The sequence below is a fragment of the Mixophyes fleayi genome, chromosome 6 (genome assembly GCF_038048845.1).
Source record: "Mixophyes fleayi isolate aMixFle1 chromosome 6, aMixFle1.hap1, whole genome shotgun sequence".
NCBI classification, from domain to species: Eukaryota; Metazoa; Chordata; class Amphibia; order Anura; family Limnodynastidae; genus Mixophyes; species Mixophyes fleayi.
This window is the reverse complement of record NC_134407.1, coordinates 163885087-163906211: the sequence shown is the minus strand read 5'-3', so window position 1 is coordinate 163906211 and position 21125 is coordinate 163885087. Positions and strand designations below refer to the sequence as shown.

Below are 21125 nucleotides of genomic sequence, written 5' to 3'. Positions count from 1 at the left end.
TAGATGACATTGCTGTAGTGACTTATATTCAATACATTGTATTATCCTTTTGTGGCCCTCTGCCATGTCTTCATAGGAGCAGACAGCTGTTTGTTGCTGTTACCATGGGATAGGAAACAAAGCTGCTCTCTGGAATTAACCTTATCCAATGCAGAGCGCACAGCGGAACTGTATCGTACCCCAGAGCAACAGAAAACAAACAGCTCTGCCTGCTCAAACAAAGATAAAGCAATGCCTTTAGTAAAAGTTGCAGGGCATAGGTACAAGTCAATAAATGTGATCTGAAGGTGAGAATCCCCTAGAATGGAAGTTATTATTTTTAGCAGTTACCGTGCTGTTGCTGAGCTTTGTGGACCCTAGCAACCGGCCTTCAGAGGATGTCTGCTGAAAACTGGTGGACAGGTTCGTCAATTATGTATAACTTCTATTATTTCAGAATGAGTACTGCTAACAAGCATGTTTATTAGAGAGATACCTGGAAGCCATTTGCTTTGGTTCCTGTGCTAAGTGTAAAATAGTGTTTATTAGGAAGCAGAAATCCCACAATGAGGCTTCAAAGGAAACCTGATAGATCAGCCATGTCAGCTAGCATATGGTGCGTAAATACCAGTGATCCAACAATGCAGAAATCTGGATCAGGCATCCCCATATGTAAGAACTCTTAGGGGTAGATTTACTGTTTGGTAGCGGTTTTAGACCGCCACACATCACCAGCAGTTTACTGCTCCAAACAGTCGCATTTACTATAGGGTAGTTTGAGGCTGCAATGTAAAATGCCTGTTGATGTGTGGCGGATCGAAAACTGCTGATGGTTTGGTCAAAACCACCATAAAAAAGACAGTTTTTTTTTTTTTTTTTAATACCTGCTTCTGATTGGATTGATAGCTCAAACATGCATAAAACTTGGGGGCAATCATTATTAATTAAGGGACAAAATTAATTTACAATTAACTTATGGGGCAAATTTTACTTTTCATTATATTAAGGTGGCAATATTATTATATTATGGGAACACTATGTAATGACATGTGTGCATAATAAATAATTGTATCCCCAATTAATAATCAAATAGTATTGCCCAATCAATAATAAAATAATTATATATTTATATTTCTCTATAATATAATACAATTAGTGTCCCCTTAATATAATGAAAAATAAAATTTTATCCCAAAAGTTAACTATGGGAACTTACGCTCTGAATGGTAAGATAGCTCAATCAGCATACAGCTTTAGCAATCTCGCCTTTCACAATCACCTTTTTTTTTTCTGGCAGTTTTCCCGGAGGTTTGTCAACCAGCAGCTTAGTAAATCTGTCTGTTTGTATCTTAAAAATCGTAATGGTGACTTGTAAAACTGTGATATCAGCCTTTTAACTGGCGGTTTGGCCTTTGGTAAAAAAAAAATGGCAAAAACTGCTCAGGTTTCACCAAATCGCCTTTTGGTAAATCCAGCCCTCAGAGTGCCCAGCCCGTGACTTTCACTTTCTTAGAAAAACTTCTGTCCCAAAAGATCTAAAATTGTAAACGTCACTGTCCGATTCACCAGAACCATAGTGACAGAGTATTCTCCCCCCACCTGTCAAAATCTGTATTTTTACCTTTTTTTCTGCCACCCCCCCCAATGTAAGGGACACAGTTTACCCTATGCACTGAGAAGTATAGTGATCAGTAATTCTGATTCACCCCTCCCCACTGCAGCCTCAGAATCCATATAGTACAAGACAGTGATGGACAACAGGTGTCTCTAGGTCCAGGTCTTCATCCGCGGCCCTCAGCTCCCACCTGCTTTGTGCCTGGATGTTTAGGTAGGCCCTGTTATGTACCAGTTTGCTGCAAAGTTGTTTATTTTTGGTTCCAATTACACATGTGAGCAGATATTCTTTATCATGGGGCAATATTGGTTTTTGTTGTGCTAGACGTACATGTAATTTTCATAAGCTTAGATGACAATCTGGTCACCCAAAAGTTCCACTGAATTGGCAGATTTGTTTTTCCGCAGCTTGTAACACTTGTTTATCTTACATTAAAATACCTACTGCTTTATTATCACATATCGGTGTATCTGTCTTTGATTAAATGTATTGTTTTAACTTTTTACTGTGACTAAGGCTGATGTGTGAATTTTTTGAAGGTTGTCAGGTTTCCTGTCACTGGTATAGAAGACGCACACCAACTTCCGGTTTCTGTCATGGCCCAACTGACCACATACACCACTCTACCAGAGACACCTCTCCAAGCGACAGACACCAACGTATATGTGAATATCTGTTTGCACAAACCACACAAAGCTAATTAGGTGCTAATGAGTGTAACAGGGTGCTTTACTTAACCGCTGCTCAACGTTAACAGGTACTGTACCTGTTATATAATTGTAAAAGGCAAACCAATAAACAAGTGTGCACTGGTTAAAGTGACATTTATATTTGGTATTTATTATAAACCTTAAATTTAAAAGCAGCAATAAAATCACATGTAATATACAGCATATAGCAAACACGCTAGATGTGACAGGTTTGTAGATAAAAATCAGATTCCAAGATACTCTATCTGTTTCTCAACTCAATAATGCTTATAGACTATTCATACGTGCATTAGAAGTCTCCAATTCTTTGAATATGACAGTACTTGTGAAGAGATTTACTCCAATGATCCAAACTTTCGTGCTTTAATGTTCCTAATTTATGCCTCCTTACCAAAGCCAAGGTGAATTACTAGAGCCAATGTTTGTCACAGGGATACTCCCTGCTTATGCACATAGCATTCAATTTGAGCCTCTGTTTAGAACAATAAAGGCCAACTTCACATCCATGCAGATGGCAACCAGTTCAGTCTGTTTTAGACAACAGCAAAAGCCATTTGGGAAGTCAATAATCCTTATGACCAACAAGTAAAATGATCGCTGTACCTTAAATCCAGAAGAAGCTTCCCCAGTTATAATGGAGCTAGAACTTCTACACGCACACTAATCCTGAATGATGAAAAAGGTTCAACATTGATCTGAGAGTACTTGACACAACCTGCACACATTAGCATCACCTCATGTATTTCTCTGCCTCTTATGGGGCGTGTTTTTCAGAGGAGGCCACCTCTGATAACACCGCCCCTTGAGAGTCGGAGAAATGTGAACGTATTGTGCTTTTTTCTTTTGTTGTGAAACACACATAAATTGGGCATATGCATGTCTGTATTCAACAAGGAGTGGATGTAAACATACTTTTGTTGATGAATATGGGACTAGGTCCGCTGTGCACACAAGACCCTGCAGGATACGTCCAATACATATAAGGAATATAAAGTCCCTAAAGAACGCACACACATGAAGAAAACACTATTCAATTAATGTCCTCTGTTAATAATATAGTCATCAATGATATAAAATATTACAAAAAAATCCAGTACCCCCCCCACAAAATACATTTATTAGGATGTTATTATTGTCTACTGTGCATAAAACACATTTTTACAGTTGTTCCTAATTGCAAACACGTGTTCTAGCATGTATACACAGCCATCATCACTGGTAATCGGCACTTACACCTGACCTGTAGCTGGTGGATGTGCCCAGACCCCTCCCTGTTCCACCCATGAAATCATAGGCTGTAGTAAATGTCCTATGCTCTTAGATGAATTGGACATTGCTGCGTTCACAGGCTTATGGTCCGGTTCTGGGCAGGCACCGAGCGATTTATCACAAAATATGTCATGCATTTGCGTTCCTTAATGAATCAGGCCCTCTATCTCCAGGAGCTTACAGATGGCAGAGAGTTCAAGTCATTTTCATGGAAGAAACATGCTTTGCACCCTCCTGTAAATATGTCCCCTTTATCTTAAGTTAAGTAGTCCCATCCTGCAAAATGTAAGTCTTCTTTTTGTACTTCAGTGCAAAGCAAGGTGAATTTGTGCACCTAGTCTGCTCTTTGCAAGGATTGTCCTTCGCCCACCCACCCTCATTGATTCTTTAAATCTATGCTCCTCCAGAGATTCCTCCAATTTGACCCCAAAATCCCTTAAACTAGGTGCGCCTAACAAGGGATATGTTGTCACAAAAGAGCATTCACGCTGTGGTTTTGTACTTTTACAGTTCGTAAATGTCCCCTAATATGCAGAGAAATGTATTCACAAGAATGAGACCAGGACTGATGTATGCCAATATCTTGTGAATATGCCCAGCCTCGTTCTTTACCAGCGTTTCCAAACATTTGTCACTCTCTGAAGTAAAATTAACCACCTCCACCACCCTCTCCAAAAATGTTTATATGCAGTACAGGAGGGTATAAACTGTGCTGATTTACATTTCCTTAAAGATCCGAACAATTGTTCAGGACAATTGTTGGGCAATGTACTAGCTCCCACTTATAAAATGAAGGTTTCCTGCTTGCAGATATGGAGCAATCATTTTGCTCCAGTGGTGTCTTTGTACATAGTGCCTAAGGGGCCGGTGCGTACAAATAAACTGTGCCTTTAAATGGGGCTAGACAATGGAGTGCGGCATAAGCAAAAGCACCGTACTCTTTCTATACAGTACTACTACTAGCACATGTTGAGAATTGACAATATGTAGCTGTATTTGTTTTTTATGTTGTCAAAATGAATTTATGTTCCGTTTGCAGACCATTGTCGAAAATTGTAGCCCCCAAGTTCACTGTTGCTTTTGCTGTCTATAAAGAGTTTTTTCAAAGTTTAAAACCTGTATGAACAGCAAAATTTGTAGGCTATGAAAAAAATACCACATCCTATCTACAAACATTAACAGATTTGCGGTTGTCTTTTGGATGTGTCTATTAATATTGGGAGTAACTTTGGTACTTTGGGAGAGTTGCTAGGCAATTTCATAGATGGTTCCTCTGCAAATACAAATTGATACAATTAGAACTAGTGAATTATCAGATACCAGTTTGCGTCTCTCATTCAACCCAAATGTTTTATGTAGGTTTGAACATGAATTGCTGTGTGCAGTATACAATGTGATTATGTACAGTGGGAATCATATTCCACAGAATGCAACTTTATTATATTTCTGCCAGAATGTGTGAACTTTTGGAGCCAATGTGAGTTTGTAGGTTTTGCCCTGAAGCCCTTGGCTATCACACTTCTGTGCAGGGCTTGATTATATACAGCCCTCTGAAGAGCAGAGCTGGACATAAATGAAAAGTGAAGTGAAGACTTCATTTACTAGGATGAAGCTGGCGTACATTAACATAACAAATTTCTGAAAAAAATCTCTTTTTCGGAACCTGTTAGTTTGCGTTAGGGAGCAGTCACCATACTATTTTATGGTGACTGCTAATAAAAACGAAAATATAATGCAAAGCGATGCAATATTCCTACATTTGAAGAATTCTCCAAATTGCGTCGGAATGACGGTAAGTGTACTTTGGTTAAATTACACTACTTGATAAATAGGCCTGTCAATCCCTTAGATTTAGTATATTTCTCCTATGCCTACTGTCAGGCAATCTTAGACCAGGTAGACAAGATCAGACTCCAAAACTGTCATGTCTCAGAGGGGTAAGATCTCTGAAGGTTCTCTGCTTTGTCTCTACATTCTTCTCATTCCAGTACTCAATCAATATTCATTTCCAGGCCTGTGTTTGTATGATTATTTTATGAAGTTAGGAGGAGGTTTCTGTAGGGAATCCCAGCGACCTGATGTATTTGTGTCATGTTAATGAATGACATTTGTCTCTCCCTTTTTTTGCCCTTCCCCTTCTACCCTATTAGACTGCTGCTTATTAGCATAAGAATCGGCCAGCATTATTCCAGACACCTTTCCTTTCTTTTAATGTGGGATCCTTTAAGAGAGGGAAAGAGAGAGCAGAGAATGATCACTGCCCATTAATGTATCATGAGAGACTGAGCTCTTCCTGTTTTGTTCCCCTGATCATCATCGCACACTTGCACACCCTCTCTCTGTCTCCTTCTCCCTCTCTCACTTCCACACACCTCCCACCTCAATGCTCTTCTCGGCCTGATCGACTCGCAAGGAGAAAGCTGGAAAGGAAGGGAGCGTCATGGGCAACTCACCTTCTCAAGGCATGTCACCCCCAAATTGTGCATCCATTCTTAAGTAGCAGGTATTTCTTGACATGTGTGTTAAGCGGATGGGTGCTGGCAGTGCGAGAAGGAGCTGGTGATGCTGCAGATGCTCAGCTCTCCACGGATGTGCAGGAGAAGAAAGAGATGCTGAGACGTTTACAGCACAGGGATGCCCTTTAGGTGACCAGGAAGGGAGCAGGGATAGATGGAAATAGAGGGAGATGGGTGCATTGTAGCCATGCAGAACATAGAAAGGCTTCTGTCAGCATAAGAAGCAGGGCTGGTTTTCTGGGCTCTTGGGACCGTACAGCTCTCTGCCCTAGAAACTGTATGCAGGCAACATTATTATATATACACATACCAGCTGTAGAGGTTTGTCTGTGAGTGTTTGGACAATGTGGATATGTTATTGTTACTAAGCCAGTATTTCTAATTAAAGGAGAACCATAGAGACTCAATGGGGCAGGTTAATAACATTGTGTACACTAAAGGCTGTCCAGCGGTGTCTTTTTCTGCAGGTATTAATGTATGGCAGGAGCTGATTTTTTTTTTTTTTCAGTCTACAATAAATGTGTTGTAATATACAATAAATCACTGCATTGACGGGTTTAATTTTTCTTGCATTTGAGGTTTGGAGATCTGATTGTAACCATGATATGAAATCACCTGCAATATTAATGTGCTCCCTTTTTATGTGCGGTTATTGTAGCTTTGTATTGTGTCTGGGATCTATTATCAGAAACCAATGAGATCATGTTTTTTTTTTTTCCTTTCTTTAAAAAAGACATTTTTGTTTGAATAATTCAGTGATAAAACAAAGGGGCTTCAATGTTATCTGTACAAAGGATGTTGAGATTGAGAGATATTTCTTTGCAGAGACTAAGGTTCCCTGCAGGGAAAAATCAACTTCAAATGTCTCCGATTCAAGCTATTCTGTGACCCAACTGAGAGTGTCACCTTGGACTGCAAGCTCTTGAGGCTGTTATGTATTGCGGTTTGAATTATTTATATTGGGGCATCCTGGGTGATTAATACACATAAAGCAATATTGCTTTGCGGAGATGGTTTGCAGAAAGTGGCATGACCTCCTCAGCAGTGAACTGTACTCATTTACATATTCATACACTATATGATCTCACAAAGCTACCTGCACTGTCTTGTTTGTTGAATAATCTACAGAAGAAATTTAACACCCTATACCTATTGGTATACTAACATTTTAGGCTCATGGATGTACCTGTTATGTGCGGTGCTGGATCTATGGAGGTCTCTTATACAGAACCTTTAAAAACATCAGACTAATTTGATATTGATATAAGTATATACTGTATTTTATTATTTATATTGCCATCAGTTTATAAGAACATTTAAAAAAAATGATTGAATATTTATTAGCCTGAAATTTTGTGTATATTCAGAAATCATATGTTTGTCTATTTCCCCTGTTTGGATGAGCCTAGTATAATATAATCAGCATCATATAACCCAAGGTAAACAAAGTAGGCCTAGTGCGGAGTTTACTATATCAGCCGTTTTCACATAAATACAGCTAACGCTAACATCAGTCTGGCTCTCATTTTGGTGCGGTGTATGTATTGTGTGACAACCTGCAATATACCTTTTCATTTATCAGCTCTGTATATATCCAGGTGTAAGTGGGCTGGAGGCTTTCAGAGTCGTCAGTTAGTTATTACAAATGCTGGCGCCACAGAACAGCATTTTGGGCATGTATACATTACAGATGATGCAGGATACAAAACAAGTGTCATTCACTGGACTAAGCGAAATGGGTCATGTATATCAACTTCTTATTTCACCTGCCATTTCTTTTTCATTTATTCCTGTTGGAATAGTAGGCGAAATGTTCAACAAAGTTTAATGAATTCAGAGCATTGTGTCTACCGGCCTGTTGTAATGCTACTGCATCTGTTTTCAACGCTGACCATTTGGTTTTAAGATGTCAGTTCAATTTCTTGCTCGAGAATGTTTGATCAGTATCTATCCTTAGCTGTCCATATCCTTCTAATGTGTTAACAACATGCATGATTTTCAGGAGGATGGTTATATTACCTAGGTGAAAGACCATTAGTTAATTTCGTACTGTAGACCCTTTACAGTCTCTTTGTTCGGTGTCACTATCTTAGCGTGTGTACTTCATAATTGTAAGTAAAGATAATCTGACGTGAACACTTCCACAAACCATTTTTTGTTGTTATAATTGAGTGCCATACAAGCCATAGTAGACAGCTGGACAAATTCAAACTAAGTTATCCACCGAAAGTGTTCTGCTGGAGCTTAACTGTTGCTCTTTAAATAACAAACATACTGTTGGCTAATTTCTATTTAATTTTGTCCACCTCAAGTTACGTACTAGGACCAGAATTACATGTTAAAGGGAACTGATAAAGAAAACTTTGTATTTGATTGTTTCATGCATTAAAGGTCTTTTATAATTGTCCTTTAAAGCTGCACTATCACCTAGTAAGAAGCGGAGCCCTGGGGCTTGTTACATGCAGAATGTTTCTCAGGGTTCTGCCTGTCCAGTAATAAAGAACTGACAAAGCAATTTATTTACCCACTTTTAAACGGAGGCAGAAGGAGTGTGAGTGGGAGGACCATTGACAAGGCACAGCCTGTTGTGGCTTGTGGTTGGTCACTCACCCCAACTGTGGTGTTCAGGCGGGGCTGTAATAGGGAAAGGAGCAGCCATTTTGCCTGTGGCCCCTTACTATATAGTAGTGCAGCTTTAAAAGTATGTCAGGAATACTTAAATGACAACTGAGTACCTATAAAGTGTCCATCTATTCAGGAGTTCTCAGTGTAATGTGTGTACTGTCATGCCCACCGTGGCAGGACTCATATGTTCCATCTGACGCTCCCACATATGCGCTGAAGCTCCTATTAGTCTGCACAAACGTGTACAAGAGGGGAGAATCTAGGTGGTCCCACTAGCAAAATGGAGCAGGGATATTATATCCAAATAGTTGTTCCTCGATGTGGTTTTGCCCTGGACCAAATGATAAACCACCAGGTAGAGGAATTATGTTAAATTTGATGGCCAATAGTTACAATTACTATTATTACATATAAATGACCTAGAGATAGAGATAAACATTTGCGATGCTCTGGCTGTGATTTATTAAACTACCTTTGCTCCAGGACCAACTAGTTCTGCAATAAACAAAACTATGTGCACCCCTTCCTTATCATGCTGGTAACGTATGTGCTACATTTACCACTGCCCATGACTCTGATAATCTCTACAGTGTTGGAGCTGGTACCTAGCTTGTGCTTACGTCAGGGATAGTCTACAGGTCTTCAGGGTACTGGACTATTAATATAGTATTTTACATTTTATAATGTTTTTGTATTCTGTCCTGTGAAGAATGAATATCTTTGTCTCTGCTGTATCTTGCTAAGGGTATGTACGTAGTATTGCCATAAAGCCACATGTGATGCATTACCCTGCTCTGCATTCACCGGCAGGTTAAGGCTGTGTCAGCAGTACTCAAAATAGTTTTTGATCACTACAATGTATGCACTACTCATGGTACAGAAATTAGTGGAGGTTTGTTCATGATCCGTCTACTCAATTCTACTAATACTGAAAGGTCTGTCCCCATATAGATTAATAGATATCTATTTTGAAGCCCACTGATACCACATACACGTCCTAGTGAATTCATCACAAGGTATCATGGGTGACGCTACAATATTCCTAAATTGTCTGAGTTAACCTTATTATGCAGGGATGAAATGGAATAAAACACTTTTTGCTGTTGTGATATTAATTAAATAACACAACCATATGTGCAGTGGTAGAATATGCTAGATCATTGTTTTCATGATCTCATTTAATTTGCTTTTGCTGCAAAAATTCTGTAACTGTGAAGGACGGTTCTCAGGTGTATTAATCTTTTATTCCCCCTTTCTTATTACTTGTACCACTGTGATCTGGCCTTCAGATTGAGAGATGACCCAACCAGCATGGTGATTTGTTCAACCTGATTTTTCTCTAGTGAGATCTGAACCAGTAAGACCGGATTTTAATTAGGTATAATAATTGCCTAGTATCATACACACAATACAATTGTTGGTCACTTTTGCAAAAATTGCACTGTGTGTGGGCATCTTAAATGGTACATACTGAGTCCCAGACAAGTACTTTCACATTGATGCTGTGCTATTAAAAGGTTAAAAGGACATTGGACTGAAATCATAATTTATTTTATTTTTTTTGCTAGGTAAACAAAATGGTCTGAGAGTTGTTTGCTCATTTCCAGCACATCTTCTCTTTCAAAATAAGTTATTTGGTTTTGGAGACCCATATATTCCAGACCCACTCTTACAATACACATAATAAGTACTTTATACGTCCAATTATAAAGTGCTGGAATAATCTAATTTGCTGCTTCAATATATATTGGGTGTCGCTTTTTAGTTGACTCTTATAACATCATAAATAGTAGCAGTAAAGCATAGTGTTGGAACAGTGATCCCATCTGGCAGTCACAGGGTTAAGCAGTGATTGGAAATCAATAAATCCCCTCCTTCCTTTCAGCCGTCCATCTTTCCCTTTCAGAGTTTCATTGTAATCATACTTTCATTACTACGTTGCTTAACCTCTTTGAACCCACTACAAGGTCGTCCTTGCAGGACACAGGGTTTTTTTTGGCTGATTTGATGGGACTCACAAAGCCATTACAGCAACGTATTTAGTGTATGTATGTATGTATGTATGTATGTATGTATGTATGTATATCTGTCTATGTTGCACCCTCTCTTCTTTGATGTCATTTTCTATAAAATAGGTGGGAGCCCACAAGCATCCATTTTCTATTTGTATATGTCCCCACCACGTAAAAATCTTGAACAGCCCTGAAATTGTGAGGCGCTAATCAGAGATTTCTATGGAGGGACACAGCTTGTAAAACTGGACAAATCCTGGCCCTTTATGATGAAAGCCCTCGCTGCTTATGGTTTCGAAGACCGTTTTCTCGAGGGAGTCTCTGCCTTATATGCCAATCCAACTGCCTCTGTCCAGGTGAACGGGTGTTCCTCATCGGCCTTTCAGATTCGCAATGGGACCCGACAGGGATGCCCCCTCTCCCCCCTCTTATTTGCATTAATTATAGAACCTCTAGCCGTGAAAATACGTCAGAACCCCAACATCTCCGGCATACAGCTATCATCTAGCACTTATAAGATTGCACTTTATGCGGATGATATCCTCCTTACCATCACCAATCCCCTAACATCGTTACCCAATTTATTCCAAGAACTTGACAATTTTTCCATAGTATCGAATTTTAAGATCAATACAACTAAGACAGATATCCTGGATCTCAATATCCCCCCTAAGCTAAAGCAGCTCCTGGAGCTAAACTTCCCCTTTCATTGGAGTTCCGAATGTATTAAATACCTGGGTATTAGACTTACCAGAAAGGTAGAAAATCTCTACCGGGCAAACTATCCCCAACTTATAGCTTCTCTCAAAAAAGATATGGTCTCCTGGGACAATCTCATGATATCCTGGGTGGGGCGGATCACATCAGTGAAAATGAACTTGCTCCCCAGACTGCTTTACCTCTTTCACACCCTCCCTATTAGAGTTCCCCCCTCTGTCCTAAAACTGCTGCAAGCCTCTGTAAGGCGATTCATCTGGTCAAATAGAAGACCCAGGATCTCTGCTCGTATTCTGCAGCGCCCTCCCATGGCAGGTGGCCTCGGCATCCCTAACTTTCGGAATTATTATTATGCGGCTAGATTAGCTCAATGTGTACAATGGCACTCTCCGCCCGGAACTAGGGTCTGGGTTGATATAGAATCGGACCTTCTGGGAGGCTCACCGATTTGCTCTGCACTTTGGCTTCCAACCGCTCAGCGCCCAGCCCCCGCCCGAACTCACCCAGTAATAGCTCTCTCCCTCTCAATCTGGACCCGGTGTAATAGAATGGCGAATCTGTCTCCAACACCATCGATAATGATACCCCTCTGGACAAACCCAGCCTTTACACCTGGTCTTGCACGCCCTATGCACACAAAATGGGCAGGGGAAGGTGGAATATTGCTACTAAATCATATCACTAGGACACAAACATTCCCTCAGTTCTCAGACTTAGCGAGCCGGTGCGGGCTTGTGATGGGACAGTTCCACCAATACTTACAGATTAGACACTATCACCAAAAGATCAAGACTCAGTTATCTTCTAGGCCTCCCACGACATTTGAGAATCTGTGCCTCTCTGGAGCATCCTCAAAAGGTCTCATTTCAACGCTATACAACGCATTACTCCCCACCTCCACAGAGATCAAGGACCGATTCCAAGCACAGTGGGAAGCGGACCTGGGAACGTCCCTAGATCCAGAAGAATGGTCGGACATTTATGAATGGACAGCGCGTTGTTCCATAAATGTCCGTATCAAAGAAAATGCCCATAAACTGCTCCATAGATGGTACTATGTACCTGCTAGGCTCCATGTTATATATCCACAAACGAACCCCACATGTTGGAGAAATTGTGGCCATGTTGGCACCTTTATGCATATTTGGTGGGACTGTCCCAGAATACGCTCGTACTGGACATCGGTTCTTACACTAGCTACAGCGGTCCTCGACACTCCCATACCCTCCGACCCTAAGCATGTACTATTACCCTTGCCTCTCCCGGACATCCCTACACATGCACATAAGCTCCTCCGGCACATAATCAGCGCGGCTACTTGCCAGATAGCTGCTTCTTGGAGAAGTCCCACACCCCCTACTCTCCAAATGGTCTGTGGTCGGGTTTGGCATATTTACCAAATGGAGCACATCACTAGTGTGCTGAGGGGCTCCTCCGTGTCTTTCCATAAAGTCTGGTCTCCATGGGCCTCACACCATAATCAACCCCTGCTTCAATTCTAGTAAGACCAATCCCTTATTGAAATTAATGGATCTGACTTCTTCTTGTTAAAGGCGTGAATTCCTTACCCCTAACCCCTCTAATTCTTCCCCCCCCCCTTTCTTGCCCATCATTCTTACTCACCCCCCTTCTCTTCACTTTATTATTTTTTTCTTTCTGTTTTGCTTTAAAAAAAATAAAAAAATAAATAACATCTTCACGGTACAAGATCAACACGCAGTCAAATCTACACTGTAAAAGCATGATGAGAAAAAAACTGTACATTGTGTCTATCTATATATGTACAAGTACTTGTTAATGTACCTTTTGAGAATTTTGTAATTATGTTAAAGATACGATGTTACTATTAATAAAACGTACTTAAAAAAAACAACAAAAAACTGGACAAATCATTTCCATGCACCTATGTGACAAATATAGGGCAGACCATGTGTGCAATTCAGTTTACACAAGTTTGTGTCTCTCATGTAGCAATTGGTGTAAATGCAAATTCCGCTGCTTGGACAGGCAGTATTTCTGGCATTGTGGTACATGGTGGGACGGATTTTAGAAATCCTTAGAGTTGGAGAACAAAAGGCAGTGCTGTGCTCATTATTTTTACAGTAACTGGAGACTGCTGCTCATTTTGGTACACTGATCAGCATTGTGTGTCACAGAGGATAGAGGACAATAGCAGTAATAGGCTTGTCTAGGGTAATATTTTAAGAATTGTACAAGAATGATACATTTAACAGCATTAAATATTCTTTACTTATTGTTTCACTCTTGCTGACCCAGCTACTAACAGTAACATCTCAGGTAAATTAATATACATTAGCCAAAATTGCAATTATAGAAGGTCCTTTTATAAGGCACAAATGTCCGCTAAATCTGCTTCTGTCCTGCCATGCTCCTAGACATGTCAATGAGCAACTAGATTTCCGGCAAAAGACGCAGTGTTCTGCCCAGAAAATGTTGCCAGCTGGGTGGCATTAAAAAGTAGCTGGGTGGGAGTAGTTGTAATACTTTGCAATAATAATAATTTTGTAGGGAGGTTATTGCCCACACCTGGCAGGACTGGCCAGACTGGTGGTCAGTGGTCTAACACACACTACTGGCTGTAGTGCTCACATAGTGCCTGCTCTAATAGGAGAAACAATGGTTTATTCTATTATAATAGGACTGAAACGGGTGGACACCAGGGAAATTGGTGCTGGGGAGAACACTGGCTCAGGTTTGTGGAACAAGATGGCACAGAGTGTGGAGGAGCAAAAGTTTGCACAGATAGGGAGGAGTTGGATGAAGTGAGGGCGGTCCTTGTAGAGTATGGAGTAAGCGCACTGGAGAGCAATGCAAAAACAATGTTTACTCAGAGTGAGGCTATTGTAATGAGACAAAGGCTGAGGGAGGTGTATTTTTAGGGAAGTTCATTGCTGTGTGGTGGAGCTCATGCCCTTTTCCACTATACAAAAGGACTGGAATTTTGCATCAGCTCAGAGATAGCGGCCTTGTGGGCTCATTCTATAGTTTTAATGGGACCCTTTTTGCGCCCTTATGTTGCACTTTGGTGGAGAAGTGCATTTCTAGGTGCTTTCCAAAAGTAATTTCCAGAGGTGTGGAGGGTAGTCGTACACCTTAAAAGGCGGTGAGCTGAACATCTAGATGTATCATTCAAAACCAAGGAGAAAAAGGCAAACCCCAGTCCTGGTAACTGTGGTAAACAGGAAAGTCAAGTCCTGGTAGCTGGGGTAAACCGGAAAGCCCAGTCCTGGTAGCTGGGGTAAACCGGAAAGCCCAGTCCTGGTAGCTGGGGTAAACCGGAAAGCCCAGTCCTGGTAGCTGGGGTACACCACTCCTGGTAGTTGGGATCCGCAGGGAACACCACTTATAGTAGCTGGGGTATACAGGGAACGACACTCCTGGTAGCTGAGGTACACAACTAATGACACTCCTGGTAGCTGAGGTACACAAGTAATGACACTCCTGGTAGCTGAGGTACACAAGTAATGACACTCCTGGTAGCTGAGGTACACAAGTAATGACATTACTGGTAGCTGAGGTACACAAGTAATGACACTCCTGGTAGCTGAGGTACACAAGTAATGACACTCCTGGTAGCTGAGGTACACAAGTAATGACACTCCTGGTAGCTGAGGTACACAAGTAACAACACTCCTGGTAGCTGGGGTACACAGGGAACGACACTCCTGGTAGCTGGGGTACACAGGGAACGACACTCCTGGTAGCTGGGGTACACAGGGAACAACACTCCTGGTAGCTGGGGTACACAGGGAACGACACTGGGGTGCTGTCAGGATTTCCCAGGTATGACCACGGAGAGAGGGTAAGTGGTTAAAGTGGTTTTATTAAGAAACACAGATAACAGTCCACCACGGATCGTGGCACAGATATACAGAGATGAAAAGTCAGAGCAACAGTTCAATGGGAACAACAATGTTGAAGACTTAACTGATCCGTTAGATGGTAATTCAGACAGGAGCTGAGAACTTGGTAATGCAGACAGGAGCTGAGAACTTGGTAATACAGACAGGAGCTGAGCACTTGGTAATGCAGACAGGAGCTGAGCACTTGATAGTGCAGACAGGAGCTGAGCACTTGATAGTGCAGACAGGAGCCGAGCACTTGATAGTGCAGACAGGAGCCGAGCACTTGATAGTGCAGACAGGAGCTGAGCACTTGATAGTGCAGACAGGAGCTGAGCACTTGATAGTGCAGACAGGAGCTGAGCACTTGATAGTGCAGACAGGAGCTGAGCACTTGATAGTGCAGACAGGAGCTGAGCACTTGATAGTGCAGACAGGAGCTGAGGACTTGGTAGTGCAGACAGGAGCTGAGCACTTGGTGATGCAGACAGGAACTGAGCACCTGATAGTGCAGACAGGAGCTGAGCACTTGATAGTGCAGACAGGAGCTGAGCACTTGGTAATGCAGACAGGAGCTGAGCACCTGATAGTGCAGACAGGAGCTGAGCACCTCATAGTGCAGACAGGAGCTGAGCACCTCATAGTGCAGACAGAAGCTAAGCACCTCATAGTGCAGACAGGAGCTGAGCACTTCATAGTGCAGACAGGAGCTGAGCACTGCATAGTGCAGACAGGAGCTGAGCACTAGGTAATGCTCACAGGAACAAAGCACATGGAAATGCTCATAGGAGTGACCTGATGATCTGGCAAAGACCGTTTGAAGCAGGCAGGTTTGTATAGGCCAGCAGCAGGTGAAACAACTCCCAGTGATAATGAGGAAAAATAGTCCAAGTAGCACAGTGGCCCCTTTGGTGGACAGTAGTACTACAAGTAGGATATAATATACCCAACAAATCCAATAAAGTCACTGCAGACAGTAGCTGCAGAATGCAAGTCGTGACAGGTGCACAGGAAACGACACTCCTGGTAGCTGGGGTGCACAGGGAACGACACTCCTGGTAGCTGGGGTACACAGGAAACGACACTCCTGGTAGCACAGGTACATATGGAACGACACTCCTGGTAGCAGAGGTACACAGGGAACAACACTCCTGGTAGCTGAGGTACACAAGTAACGACACTCCTGGTAGCTGGGGTACACAGGGAACGACACTCCTGGTAGCTGGGGTACACAGGGAACGACACTCCTGGTAGTTGGGGTACAGAGGGAACGACACTTCTGGTAGCTGGGGTACACAGGGAACGACACTCCTGGTAGCTAGTGGGAAAAGCAAAGCCCAGACTTTAGAAGTTGTACATTTAATTTATATATGTAATAATAGTTGCAATAAATGTAATAAAAATTATTTACCTATTACGTAATATTTTACAAGTAGTTTTGTTATATTTTAAATTGTGTTGTCGCATTACTCAAAAAGTTGTGCTGAAAATATTTCTTTCAAATTCTCTGAATAATTACTCTTGTTTGTCTTTGTCAATAAGGACTCTACTCTATCATGTTCATTAACGCCATGTAAAGCCATGCTGCCAAGAGCGTTTCTTTCTCTCTGTTTCTGTATGTGCATAATAACAGGTTTCCCTAATAAGAAGAAATTGTTGAATAGCTACTGTGCAAACTTCCTATAATTTCTCTGATTATATTGCAGCGGTAAGTTCTTTCTGATGTATTTCTGTTGTTTTTGAACTCTAATGTCTAAGCCTTTTACATATTCCACTCATTCCATATTTGTATTAAAGGCTAACTCCACTTTTTTGTGCATTTTAATATAGCATGTCCCCTAACTTAAATAATCTTTTTGACTGTGGAAACCGCTGCCTATGAATGACCAATAGTTACCTGTAACAGCCTAATGTATTTGAAAATTTCAAGATGGGAGTCTTGCATGCTTACACTCTTCGAGTACCCCTTCCCCCACCTCAGAATTATCCATCAACATCAGTGGACTTGAACTGTCAGGCTATGATGTTGCGGTGGGGGGAGGTGTAAATATATTGCTTCGAGCATCACTGGCTGCCTGGAACAATCAGCTAGGAATTTTTAAATCGGTTACACTCTTATAGGTTCCTATTGGTACTGATAGCTTGAAAAGTATAGTAGTTAGGTGAGTGGTTAGCAAAAATGTTAGGGGCATGTAATATCTATATAACATGCCTCTCTCCCTAGTTTCCTGAATCTTAGAACTGGAATATGCAGCAACAAACTCATTTCCATTTATTTTTTAGGGAAAACGTGAGGGGATGTGGATAGCCCTGCAATAAACCTCAGTAGAACCTCTATTGAAGAGGTATGGATGGATTGAGTCCAACTGTGCCACAAGGCAGCACTTGGCCTTAGTTATCAGGGGCAGTTAAATGTAGTAGTGGGGAACAGTCAAAATCTTACCATGTGTGGTTTCTAGAGCTTAAAATGAATCTTTTAAGATTCATTAATAAGGGTCAGCTAGAGTTTCTACTGCCTAGAGCAAATATGTTTAAACGCCTCTCGTAAGTGCTGTATTTTTTAATCAAGTAGACTTGATTAAATGTAATGTGTTACAAATAAATAAAACAAAAACAAAAAACCCACAAAATACAGAAAAAAAAATAAATTGCAATTTGAACAAAATACCAATTATATCTATACAATGTAAATATTTTAAACACCATGGCAATCCAAAAGCAAAAGACAAAAAAAACCCATTCATTTATTTTTCCTTCCTTTTCTGCATCCATTGCATGATAACAAATAGTAGAGCCTTATTTAAAGAATAAACATAGATAAGTGCTGTATTTTAGCCATAAGGCAGCTTAAAAATGAATAGCAATAGCATCACTGCTTAATAAAAAAGAACAATTAATTTTTAACCAGTATATTTTTTTCTGTCAATCATTTAGTGACCAGGGGGGTATTACCTCGTAATGGCAAGATCAAGTTTTTGGTTTTAGTTAGTGCTTGTTCAGTTTGACATTGCGTTCAATATCCACATAACTTTTGTCATTTCTTGTATTAAGTGTTTCAACATAAATACTTCTCTAAGTAACTCAATTTAGAAAATTAGACTCCCAAGTTATTTGTTTATATGTATATTGCAATTTTCAAATTGCTTAATTTTAAATAATGAAGAAATTGATCGTACCAGCAGAAAGTCAGAGGAGAAAACATGTAATAAATGACCCATACAGCAAAAGTCAGGGGAGAACATGGAGAAAGTGACCTTACTAGCAGAAAGCCAAGGAGAGCAAAGAGTTAGTGCCCTCTGACTGCCGAAAGTCAGGGGAGAACATGGAGTAAATTACCCCAAAAATTCAGCAGAAAGTCAGAGTTGAGAACATGGAGCAAATGTCCTTACCATCAGAAAGTCAGTGGAGAATATAGAGTGACCCAAACTGCAACAAATCAGGGGAGAACATGCAGTACTTGACCCAGAAAGCAGAAAGTCAGAGGAGAACATGGAATTACGTGACCCCGACAACAGAAAGTGATGGAAAAGCATGGAGTGAGTGACCCATACAACAAAAGACGAGGGAGAACATGGAGTAAGTGACCTGCACAACAAAAGACGAGGGAGAACATGGAGTAAGTGTCCATACCAGCAGAAAGTCATCCATCCTGTATGCTGCCCATGACCCCTAGGTGTAGAGGTGCCCTATCTTTTTTTTTTTTTTTACCACCATTACCCATACTATTTCTTTAGAAAACAACTCCAGGGAGTACATTTACAGAGTGTCTGTGTTTCATGAATCTTTAATATTAGCTAATGTAAACCATCTTACAGGCCTGGTTGACCAAGGTCTGATTATTGGTTTGTTATTCAGTTTCTACTCTTTATCGGGGATGTCCCAAATATTTAAGCCAATCCAGTGATCAGAATGTTCACAGCAGCGGAGATATTTTCAGTGAATGATCTGATCTTTTGGAATCAGTGAATTGTCCATTCTTTTATGAGAAGATGGTACCGGTACAAAGGTTTGCACTGTACAATAGGAAGTGTTGGATAGTACAAGATTTTGTTTTGTAGGACAAGACTATTTAAACGAGACAGGGATGAAGAGAGTGAATTTACACAGACTTTTCCTGAGGGAGAGGGCAGAGACTTTTTCTACCTGTAAAAGCACCCGAGATTTTATCTTTTCTTTTAATGAGGTAAATGTTGCACCTTCCAGTTGCATTTCTGCAGACAACAAACTACATTTATAGGTGCTTTCCTTGATCAACACAGTAATAATCTGCAAGCACATAAGCAACACACCTAATAAAAACAGATGTCCTCTGACTCATGATTAATCTAAACATAAATAAAACTATACAGAGCAGTATTTTTGGAGACAAATGAATAAAACTGTTTGGGATGTTTTCCTAAATTGTTAATCGGTTGGACTTTGAAGTGATGTTCTTACTTTTCCCACCTGGTGGATACGCAAACCTGCAGATTCATTTTTATGGGCAATTCCAAGGACTTGTGCCCTCAAGGAAATAGTTTGTAAAATGACCCTTTCTGTCATTGCTCACAAAGCACACAATCAGTTGTAATGGCATAAAAAGTAGACAAATTAGATTTTTCTTTGCCCTTTCTATCAACAGTTACTCTCCAATATCTTTTGGCCTTTATTCTACATTCAGAATGACTACTGATGGCTCAGAGCAGGATAACATTTTACATAGATGGGAGATTTTAGGATTTATTGTACTACTGTTAATGCATTAACAGTAAAATGTGTAAGAAGAATGGGCACTCTGTAATTGCATTTATCAATTAACCTTTTAAAGAAAGCTTCGATATATTGAGATCCAGTTTCAGCTTCTTTATTGCTGTCTATTTCATCATCACCATTTATTTATATAGCGCCACTGATTCTGCATCATTCACATCAGTCCCTGCCTAATTGGAGCTTACAGTCTAAATTCCCTAACATACACACACTGACAGTCAGAGAGAGACTATGGTCAATTTTAATAGCAGCCAATTAACCTACCAGTATGTTTTGGAGTGTGGGAGGAAACCGGAGCACCCGGAGGAAACCCACACAAACACCGGGAGAACATACAAACTCCACACAGATAAGGCGTTGGTTGGGAATTGAACTCATGACCCCAGTGCTGTGAGGCAGAAGTGCTAACCACTTAGCCACCGTGCTGCCTATTTGTATGTGTTCTGGCTACACAGTGACACACCTAAGCTTATACAGTTACAATGATATGAAGTTCTGGCTCCTGGTGTAATTTGATAAACGGTTTTGTAGACCTTACCTCTATTTCCCCCTTAGTGTGAAACAATGTTTAACTCCAGTGTCCATGAAGTTAATTCTACAGACTGTGGACCTGGTACATTTTGGATGTAATAGCTCTGCGCATGCACAGAAACGGACCTTACGCCAGTAAACGCAATTGCATCCAATTTATGTCCAAACACAAATGACACTTCCAACTGCTTATGACTTGAAGGATGGCATAGCTTAGGTTCGAGATTTTAGCCGTATCCCTTGCACCAGCTACAGGGTAGATGTAAGTGCCGACTGATAGTAATGACTGACACGTATGTATGCCAGTATATGTGTTTGTAAGTAAGAGAAGCTATAAAAATGCATTGTGTGTACAGTACGCATTAAGGACCTCCTGATTAATTTTTTCCATATCAAAATAATATATTTTTTTAACATATTTTTATTCATGATTATAGTATTAAGATTTGTTAATTTATTTTCTATAATTTTTTTTTTTAAATCTTTCTGATAGGACTTGATATTGCACATATGCGTGTATGTATCCTGCAGTTTGTTAT

The 21125-nt window shown here is 40.6% G+C and overlaps 1 protein-coding gene across 10 annotated transcripts in view; it reads left to right on the top strand.

The window, feature by feature from the left end:
- The first annotated feature begins 5755 nt into the window (after positions 1-5755).
- The window catches only part of SRCIN1 (SRC kinase signaling inhibitor 1), a 258626-nt gene continuing 243256 nt past the window's right edge, over positions 5756-21125 (top strand). For 7 of the 10 annotated variants that reach the window (XR_012677690.1, XM_075177031.1, XM_075177039.1 and 4 more), the window contains exon 1: positions 5756-6035. Coding sequence is in view for 8 of the 10 variants with exons in the window: in XM_075177031.1 (XP_075033132.1) it covers positions 6014-6035 (22 nt within the window). In the remaining 2 variants the exon portion in view is untranslated. The remainder of the gene's footprint in view (positions 6036-21125) is intronic. The other 3 variants (XR_012677691.1, XM_075177041.1, XM_075177040.1) reach the window with 1 other exon arrangement.